Source organism: Synchiropus splendidus, chromosome 6 (genome assembly GCF_027744825.2).
Source record: "Synchiropus splendidus isolate RoL2022-P1 chromosome 6, RoL_Sspl_1.0, whole genome shotgun sequence".
Taxonomy (NCBI): domain Eukaryota; kingdom Metazoa; phylum Chordata; class Actinopteri; order Syngnathiformes; family Callionymidae; genus Synchiropus; species Synchiropus splendidus.
Window position 1 is genome coordinate 11397561 of NC_071339.1, and position 9841 is coordinate 11407401.

At 47.5% G+C, this 9841-nt stretch overlaps 2 protein-coding genes across 2 annotated transcripts; one reads left to right on the forward strand and one right to left on the reverse strand.

Moving 5' to 3' along the window:
- The first annotated feature begins 228 nt into the window (after nucleotides 1-228).
- nelfcd (negative elongation factor complex member C/D) lies at nucleotides 229-5731 on the forward strand. Its single transcript, XM_053867000.1, has 15 exons — nucleotides 229-422; nucleotides 1176-1288; nucleotides 1387-1496; nucleotides 1562-1671; nucleotides 2205-2312; nucleotides 2737-2889; nucleotides 2982-3112; nucleotides 4056-4221; nucleotides 4294-4428; nucleotides 4499-4638; nucleotides 4723-4837; nucleotides 4898-4993; nucleotides 5061-5201; nucleotides 5362-5491; nucleotides 5583-5731. Exons 1-15 carry the CDS (start codon nucleotides 375-377, stop codon nucleotides 5615-5617), a joined length of 1731 nt encoding a protein of 576 aa, XP_053722975.1. The 5' UTR covers nucleotides 229-374; the 3' UTR covers nucleotides 5618-5731.
- Nucleotides 5732-6336: 605 nt separating this feature from the next.
- Nucleotides 6337-9492, reverse strand: ctsz (cathepsin Z). The gene is made up of 5 exons (XM_053868274.1): nucleotides 9260-9492; nucleotides 7232-7575; nucleotides 7013-7163; nucleotides 6774-6936; nucleotides 6337-6704 (listed from the first exon to the last, which is right to left on the reverse strand). The coding sequence occupies exons 1-5, from the start codon at nucleotides 9379-9381 to the stop codon at nucleotides 6582-6584; spliced, it is 903 nt and encodes a 300-aa protein (XP_053724249.1). The 5' UTR covers nucleotides 9382-9492; the 3' UTR covers nucleotides 6337-6581.
- Between the last annotated feature and the right edge of the window lie 349 nt (nucleotides 9493-9841).

Here is a 9841-nt window from a genome sequence, read left to right on the forward strand (position 1 = left end):
CTTAAGTGAAACTGTTACTGATCATACAATCTCCCCTGAGGAAAAGCGAGCCTGTAGATCTTGGATTGTAATATAAAATGTTGGAGTCGCTGAACGAGAAATGCGTGTTCGGTGCATTGAAATGTTCTGTGGTTTAGTAAAGAAGAAACTGGGTAAGAACAAATCGTAAACCTGCAAGTCTGTGCTCAGGGGAGAATTAGTTCCAAATAAGGGGGCGTGGCCAGCCGGCCTCGCCATTTTCCCCCCCGATTATTGTTGTTAGTTACCAAGCTAATGGCTAACTATTTCCAACACCTCTGTAGATTAACGGTTTGATAGTAAGCCAACGATAGACTCCTGTCCTTATAGGGGTTTGTATACCAGTCGCTGCTGTTATGGACGAGGAGTTCTACAGCGGAGGTGGAGACTGGGAGGGTAGCACGGTGAGACTTGTTGCTTGTTAGCTGCATTTGTTGTTAGCATGACAGCATCAGGTTCGCAGGAGGCTTCGCTGTCGTCGCGAATGAAACACATGTAATGCAGAATTTCATCTAACGCGTGTGTGTGTGCGCAAACGTATATCAACCTTTGCGTTCATTCTGACTTCACTTTGAGTTCTGTCTGTGATGCAGGTCATGTTAACTTAAAGCCATCACCCTAAATTTGGTCTCTATTGAGGTGTTTGTGAGTCACAATTACATGAGTGAGGAAAATACACCGCAAACCAACATACATACAAGTTTTTATTCATCCAAGGTGTTGCGTGTTTTGTGTTGCATTAATGTGAGGACATATTTTTGTGCTTTTGGCTGTCAGTTTAGATCCAAAAATGTGGACTAATGTTGCTGACACTCATAGCACACATAGTATACATCTCTAACAGAAGTGTGAACGTCCTTTTTCTGTCTGTCTCTGGCACAAATTTTCCCTTTACAACACAAGACACCGCTTTGTACAACCCGTCAGCCATATCTGCTGTGCCTTGTGGTGTTGTCCCAGCTGGCTGTTGGCAAATCCTTAGATAATGTTGCAAGATCCCAGCGACAGCTTTCTAAGCTTAACAGCTGCCGCTGTCTTTGGGGAAGAGGGCGGACCAGCTCTCATCTCAGAGCGAAAAAAAAAATGTTACACACCATCCATGAATTCAGTTACTCAACAGCTGAATTTTCTTTCAAACATTCTGTCTTAATTGACAGGAAGAACGCTATGTTGAAGGCGAGGATGGTGGGAAAATCCAGGAAGAATGTCTACAGAAATTCTCCAGCAGGGACTACATCATGGAACCTGCGATCTTCAGCACACTCAAAATGTAAGGACAGATGCAAAAAGTGCCTCGTAGCTTTCAAAGACACGACTAAACAAACGTACTGTCCTGAGACTGAAAGGATCTTTGTTCATTCATGGCAGGTATTTCTTAGCCGGTGGTTCACCTGAACATGTGATCCAGCTGCTCAGTGAGAACTACTCTGCTGTGGCTCAGACGGTGAATCTCCTAGCAGAGTGGCTCATTCAGATGGGTCAGTAACGGTCCATCGGACCCCTTTGCTTCTTGAGACACGACTCATCCTGATGCTGTTTTCAGGTGTGGAGCCAGCACAGGTCCAGGAGCGAGTGGAAAATCATCTGAAGAGTCTTCTGATTAAACATTTTGACCCGCAGAAAGCCGATTCTATTTTCACAGTGGAGGGAGAGGTAAGACGTCTAAAGGTCCCAAGGCTCACTGCTGTGAAGCTTAGTGTTAATGAGCAGCAAACACTGGTGGTGAACAGACTCGTGCTCACAGCTTTTGACATGAGGAACCTGCTCTACTGTACGCAGCAATAGTGATGGGCTGCTGAGGCGTCATGGAACAGTGTCCTCATTTTTCAGAGCCCACTAGATGGCACCCTCTGCTGTAAGATCTTTGGATTTGGATCAGATTACATTCTCTAACCATATTGAGGAAATCATTTTTAAATGTAGAGCATCACCTACTGGGCTCTGCAAATGAGGACACGGTCTCATGACGCCTCATCAGCGCTTCACTACCAATCCGCATGGTGCGCTGATGTTTCTAGCCTGAATGTATTGCACGTTTTGTTTCCTCCTTTTGGTGCAGGACCCTTAATAACTCCAACATTGTTTTGCATTGTATGGAACCTATAGATCATTATGGTGGCGCAGTGATGTCTAGCTACTCGTGTTGGCGAAGGAACGTTTTGAAGGCTAACTTGAGTGTATTTCAGACTCCTGCCTGGCTGGAGCAGATGATCGCACACACAACATGGAGGGATCTTTTCTACAAGCTCGCGGAGGCTCATCCTGACTGCCTGATGCTGAACTTCACCGTGAAGGTGCCTCACACAACATGCTCTACTCACACACACACCTGGATCACCACTGGAACATCGCCGATGTTAGTTGTATGCTTGATCTATTTTCCTTCTTAAATTTCGTGAGTCCGTCTAATATTCAAGTGCACTCTATAAAATACAATAGTTCAATGGAACTTCACATCAGTTCTAAACCAAGAGCGCCATCTAGTGGCCTCTGAAAATTAGGACACTGTTTCATCAACGCTGCAACACTGTTTCATGATGCCTCATCGACCCATTGCTAGTGAAAGACAGTGAAGTTGTTGTAGTTTTTATGCCATTACTTTCTCAGTTTCATTCATGCTGCCTCAGTGCGACCAAATGGACCCACTAGCCGAATGTGCGAATGTGTGTCACAGAGACTTGTCTTCCTCAACTAATGTCTGTCTGATCTCCCACACAGCTCATCTCAGATGCTGGTTATCAAGGTGAGATCACCAGCGTGTCCACAGCGTGCCAGCAGCTGGAGGTCTTTTCTCGGGTGCTGAGGACGTCTCTCGCCACACTGCTGGATGGAGGAGAAGAAAACCTGGAGAAGAACCTGCCTGAGTTTGCAGTAGGAGTTGATTTTATTTTTTTCCCCTCACTTAAATCCTGCATCGGCTGAACAGCATAAGATGATCTATGTCGGGGCTGTCTCTCTCGCAGAAGATGGTGTGTCACGGCGAGCACACGTACCTCTTCGCCCAGGCAATGATGTCCATCTTGGCTCAGGAGGAGCAGGGCGGCTCAGCTGTGAGGCGCATCGGTCAGGAGGTCCAGAAGTCGGCTCACAAGAGGTACGCAGAGAAATGGAGTTCAAAACTGCTAAGAGTAAGGTGTTTAGTCTGAGGCTCAAAGAAAGAGTTTGGTGCGACCTGGAGATCATTTTGATAGTCTTTTCTTCCATAGTTCTGGTCTAAGTACTTTTTCAGGCGCAAAGATGTCTCCTCTGCAAAGCTTAGAACTTTACAACCTCATCTCTCTCCATCTTCCTTTGACTGTTCGATAATTATGGTTCAAATTGACGGTTTCGATCATGAAAAAAAAAACATTTCCGGATCTCCTTCTTTGAACTGTCAAACATAACATAACGTATAAAAACTAGTGTGGAAATACTTAAAAAAGGAATAGTTCAGGTACTCAGCAACCAGAGAAACAGCTGATCCAATTGAATTGTTACAATAATCAACAACCTATTGAAGAATTCTACATTATTCTGAAAGTAGCTGGGATTTGACTCTATCCTTGAGTCACCTTAATAAGTAGCCACTGTCATTCGCTGAAACCCAACGCTCAACACTGGTGACAAGATTCGAGTGCAGCCTTGTTGGACTATCGACAGCTGTGAATCACATGTGGTGTGACGTCATCAACAAGCGACAGGCAAGGCATATTTAGTTATAGATATCAATGTTTCATAAGTCGCTTTTACTGCGTCCATTGGAAGTGTAATTTGATCGTGGAAAAAAAGGCTTTCCAGTACAAAACTGCAGATCGTGACGTCACCAGAAGATGGCAGTCTAGCCCCATACTGACAAGCAATGTTAATGCGCCGGGAATGAAGTAGAGCTGGTCCCAAGGGGCAGACAGCGGTTACATCCCGGTGCCAGATGTTCCCTCAGCTCAAAGAGAAACGGGTCTATTAAGATGTCTGCACATTGTTTTAACATGCGTGTTGCTGATTTCTCCCCCGGCAACCATGATCTGTGATCCATTCTCTGCATTTGGCTCCCACCCCAGAGGTCACGATGCCAGTCAAATCACCCTGGCCCTGGGCACCGCGGCAGCCTACCCTCGAGCCTGCCAGGCTCTGGGCGCCATGCTGTCTAAAGGAGCTCTGAATCCAGCCGACATCACTGTCCTGTTCAAGATGTTCAGCAGCATGGACCCTCCACCTGTGGAGCTGGTGAGGAGCTCTTCAACCCAACACAGCCCTCCACATCACTCACCCTCCTCCTCCCCCCCGTGCCCTCCACAGATCCGAGTCCCCGCCTTCCTGGACCTGTTCATGCAGTCGCTGTTCAAGCCGGGCTCAAAGATCAACCAGGAGCACAAGCACAAGTACATCCACATCCTGGCGTACGCTGCCAGCGTGGTGGAGACCTGGAAGAAGGTGAGGCTGAGGCTGAGGCTGCAGATGCCTGAGACGGCTTGGTGTGACCCTTTCTTCCTCTTCACTGTAGAATAAGAGAGTCAACATCAACAAAGATGAGCTCAAGTCCACGTCCAAGGCCATTGAGACGGTCCACAACCTGTGCTGTAACGAAAACAAGGGCGCCACGGAGCTGGTGGCCGAGCTGGGCACCTTGTATCAGTGTATCCGGTGAGCAGAGGATTGCTGTCCGTGTGTGAATCATGGAGGCAGATTTTTACTGACCACGCCATGCTTCCTCGCTCCGTCCGCCAGCTTCCCTGTGGTGGCCATGGGCGTCCTGAAATGGGTGGACTGGACGGTGTCTGAGCCGCGGTACTTCCAGCTGCAGACGGACCACACGCCGGTGCACCTGGCTCTGCTGGACGAGGTGCGAGCAGGTTACCTGGCTGCGTGCACAGGAGGCTGACCCTCATCTTTGTCCTCTCAGATCTGCACGTGTCACCAGCTGCTGCACCCTCAGGTGCTCCAGCTGCTGGTGAAGCTCTTTGAGACGGAGCACTCGCAGCTGGACGTCATGGAGCAGGTGTGTGGCACCGTGTTGCAGCGGCATGTGTTGGCCAGCCAAGTCTCATGGCGCCATGTGTCTGCAGATGGAGCTGAAGAAGACTCTCCTGGACCGAATGGTTCATCTGCTGAGTCGCGGTTACGTCCTGCCTGTGGTGGGTTACATCCGCAAGTGTTTGGAGAAGCTCAACACGGACATTTCCCTCATCCGGTACTTCGTCACCGAGGTAGCTTCCTGTCCGAAAGACTGTGCAACTTGTTGCTGCTCCTGTTGAGTCATCCATTTGGTTTACTTATGTCATCCAAACAAAAGATCTGAAAGGATTGAAAACATATCAAATATTTCATTGTTATATGGTATTTAGCAAATTCTCAACATGTGTGAAGGTGCTGGACGTCATCGCTCCACCCTACACCTCTGACTTCGTGCAGCTCTTCCTCCCCATCCTGGAGAACGACAGCATCGCCGGCACCATCCGCACCGAGGGCGAGCACGACCCCGTGGCAGAGTTCATCGGTAACTCTCCTATCCAGTGTGGACTGTTGCCTCTCTGTCTGAGCTCTCTCACAAGCCTCAACCCTCTGTTTTTTTGGTTTTTTTTTTGCAGCTCACTGCAAGTCCAACTTCATTATGATGAACTGATGTCTTCAGGTGCCGTTGCCATGACGACCATCTGTGGCGACTGAAGAGCATTGCCGTTTATAAAGTCAACTTTTTTATTTGAATTATTTTTAAATAAAATGTGAGTTTGTTCCAACTGCTGTCATCTCACTGACTGGAGATACTACTGACATGGGTCTGTGGTTTTGTTGAGTATACTTGAGTACAAATATGGCACGTACTCTACAGACAATATACTTTGTTTACCAGAAAGAGTACCACGTCAATACTTGTTTTGACTACATCATTTTAAGTTTACTAAAGTACTTAAGTCTGCTAGATATGTGTATCAGTTATCTGAACTAGTATATTTAAAGTCCAATGCTTGCACATGCGATCATGGCGCCTAGTTACGTATCCCCCTTAGGTGGTTCGATGGCACAGTTCATTCAGACACCGGATGGAATGTTTGGACGTGGAACAACTTAGTCAATCTAAACCAAGAGCGCCCTCTAGTGACCTCTGATCAATCAAGGCACTGTTTCATCAATCCTGCAATACTGTATCATGATACCTCACTTACACATTACTACTTGTAATACACCAGTAAAAGTATACTCGAGTGTGCTATTACAAATCTAGCATGTGAAAAGTAAACTTCAAGTATGCAGCCTCAGTGTTAGTATCAGACAGGTAGACGCAGTGCACTTGAAGAAACATCTCTCTCTGTCGATGTTTGGGTCTTGAAACGAAGCCACGTGGAGACACTTGTTTCTCACAAGAATTTATTGGCACTTAAAATTGCCAGCTAAAAAGATCAGTAAAACTGGACAAGCGTGTAAAAAGGCACGTTGAGAGCAAGTCATTTTTAAAAACAAAACACTCGAAGCATTTGTGGCTTGTGCCAACATGTGGAGCCATTGGTGAGTCAGACTGTTCAACAGTCTGGTGATAGACGATCGCGAGCGTGTCCTCCAGCGGTGACTCTCCCTCCAACAGGGAGGTTCTAGTGAGACTTGTCTATGATGGGGACTCCGAACATGCAGTCCTCCTCCACAGCCAGGTTGTAGGAGCTGCCGCTGCCTCCTTTGTAGGCGCTGGTTACGATCCTGAGCCAACCCTTCTCCCCCTGCAGGGACAGACACGCCATTGTTTCACTGCTCCTTCAACACCTGGGGAAACACGCTGCGTAACGTACCCATGGCTCTCCCCAGGAGTTGCGCACAATCCAGTACTCCACGCCGTCCTCCACCCCCCATCCTGCCACCGACACGATGTGGTTGACAAACGGACTGTCGCTGTACTCGGAGTAGACTCCACCAGTGTAGGCGTCCAGCTTCTCCGTGGCCATGATGCCGCAGCTGCAGGAGGGAAAGCATTCAGCCATGACCCGTCCGGCAGCAGCACAACTGAGCGATAGGACACCAGGTGACTGACCTGATTGGTCCTCGTGCATAGATCTCCGCCATCATCTTCTCCCTCCCGCTGACCTCACCAAAATCGTCCACCTTCCACAGCGTGTAGTTCTTCACGATGTTGCAGATGCCGAAGGTGGTGCAGGTGCCGCACTGGTTGAAAGGTTTACACGCTACGGAAGATGAGAGCGAGAGGGTGAGCGCAACAGAACACCCCGGTTCCCCTCCGACGCTCACTCACACTGGTCTTTGGCCTGGTAGTTATTGCAGGTCTCGTCAGGGATCCCGTGCTTGTTCGCATACTCCCACACGCCGCCGTGGTCTCCGCCGTGACAGCTGCCGGCGTCGCCGCAGTCGATCACGTGCTGCACGGACAGGTAGGCGGACGGCCAAGCTCCCTTCCGGAGGATGTTGATCCGATCTGCCATGGCACTGGTGCTGCCGTGCGCCCAGCAGGAGCCGCAGTACTGGGGGATATGCTGGTTCCGCGTGGTGCTGGCGTAGTTCACGCCTTGGATGCTCCTCCAGTCCCAGGACTGAGGGAGGTCGGACATGTTCAAGTACTCGTGAGGACGAGGCGCCGTCCTGCAGAGAGAGGAGCACGAGACCTTCCTTAAAAACACCAGTCGCACGACGCAAATAGTACAACAAATACTCGTGATGGGTAGCTGAGGGTTCATGACACACTATTGAAGCGTTGTGGTTTCATGAAACAGTGTTCTGATTTTCAGAGGCCACCAGATGGCGCTGTCTGCTGTATAATGTTTGGACTCATTCAATGGAACCTCGCATCATTCCTAAACCAGGAGCACCATCTAGTGGGGAGCAGCAGGGGATCAGGTGATTTTACTTTTTAACTGTTGGAATATTCTATTTTGCCTGTTCTGAATTCAGTGTTCCCTTTTTGTCTTATTTGTTTGAATAGCCAGAACACCTCCCCTCTGCTTTAGCTGGCAGTGGAACGTGAACATGAGGGAGGAGAAATGCCTGCAGACAAAGAAGCGCCATGTTACGGTCAGAAGAATGATTCACTCATGTACTCAAAACACTCCACACTGACGTCCACTGACAGGACTGTCAAACTCTTCATTTAAACTCTTATTTTGTCTCTGAACCCACTCATTTTATATTCATTACCAATTTCACATGAATTCACTTCAATTCCATGAAATAAAAATAAACCATGACAGGATTTATTCCAGACTCATTCTCCACAAATGGTTCAGCAAAGTCTCGCCTGACTCGACAGACTGTCCCTGGAAGTGACCCCTGGATGACCTCTTGACCGGCATCACCTGCGTGATCTTTGGATCAGGAGACTTCCTCTTCCCACTGTCACCAGAAATCCAATCGTCAAAGGTCAGGAGAAACAAAACTGGGACGCAAAGTTAACGTGTGGTTTTATACATAGTTCTGCGTCAGCGGAAAAATGCTGTGATTGTTGGACGTGCCTTCCTCAGCATACTTGTTCCATCAGGTGACACCACGTGACTCATACGACCATTGAAAAATACCAATGGCTTTTATTTTGATTCACAAAAGTGAATCAAACTGTAGCGCAGAAACACGTTTTAGAAAGATTTAATTTTCTTTAAAAAAAATCAGCTGAAATAAAAGGATGTCTCAATTGAATCACTACTGTATTTCATGCAGTATTTTTTCTTTTCACTCAGTAAATCCCAAGTCGGTCGACATTCACCAATTCAACTGCAATGTTTAGTCCTTAAAATACTGTTTGTGCGAATCAAATAAATCAGTAAAAGGCATAATATAAGAGGACACTATTACATTATGTTTTTATACTCGTGAATACGTGAGGAAATTATTTCTAAATATTTTAAACAGATGCGTTTTATCAAATTAATAAAGACATAAAAGGGCTTGGTTGTGGTGCGATAGAAAGACTTGATGCTAGACAACTGCCACACCAGTGTGTTACTTTCTTTAAAAACAAAACAGTTTACTGGAAGTGCGATGACTGACTAACGCCCGCGGAGTTTCGATTTCATGTCAAGGTATATTCTGGGCGCAGCGAGCTTCCGTAGTCCGATCGAAAACCCGTGACTGCTCCAAATGTTTGCGTTCCTTATCAGGAAACACTTGACCAATTCCGCTCCGTCTTTTGTGCAACATAACGGGACGTAAAAGAACAACAAACAAGCAAACAGAAAAGCTGTTAGAAGTGTAGCCCCCTCCGTATATAATGCTAGCTCACAACAACAGTGCCTGGATTCAGGAAAAAAAAACATCTTAGACAGTGTCAACTTACTTTAGCCCGGCGCTTCTTTTGGGGTTGCGGACATAACACGGCTGTTTGCGAGTGAAAAACACTCCGGCAGACGTCAGCGACAGCAGCAGCGACAGCACAAACACAACACCGGTCCGAACCATGGTGGGGGCAGCGCAGCAGCTCAGGGGTGGTGAGACGTTCAAGTGCTCCCAGTTTCTGTCAGTGTTGTGGCAGGAAGCTCTCAGGCGCGTGTTATTTATGCAGAGAAAACTCAAGTGAGCCGCCCCGCCCCTCTTCAGAATAAAAGAGAAGTTATCGCGTGAGCTCAGAATACTGGTTTCCTCCCGGACAAAGAGACATGAAACACATTCAATTAGCTTCAGTCTCGTCACAGAGCAAACGATCAGATCCTTGTGACCTCTGCGCATCGGACATGAAACACTGGTGATTGTTCAGGAAGAGGAAGTCAGATTGTGGTCAACCACGAAGGAGCAGCTTCAAACTCCACATCCGCTTTCTCAAGAGTCGTCACCTTAATGGGTCTTTGCGCAATAACGCTTCCATTCATCACTGCCATTCACGAAGAGCAGACAAAATTATAAAAAAAAACAATTTTCAGTG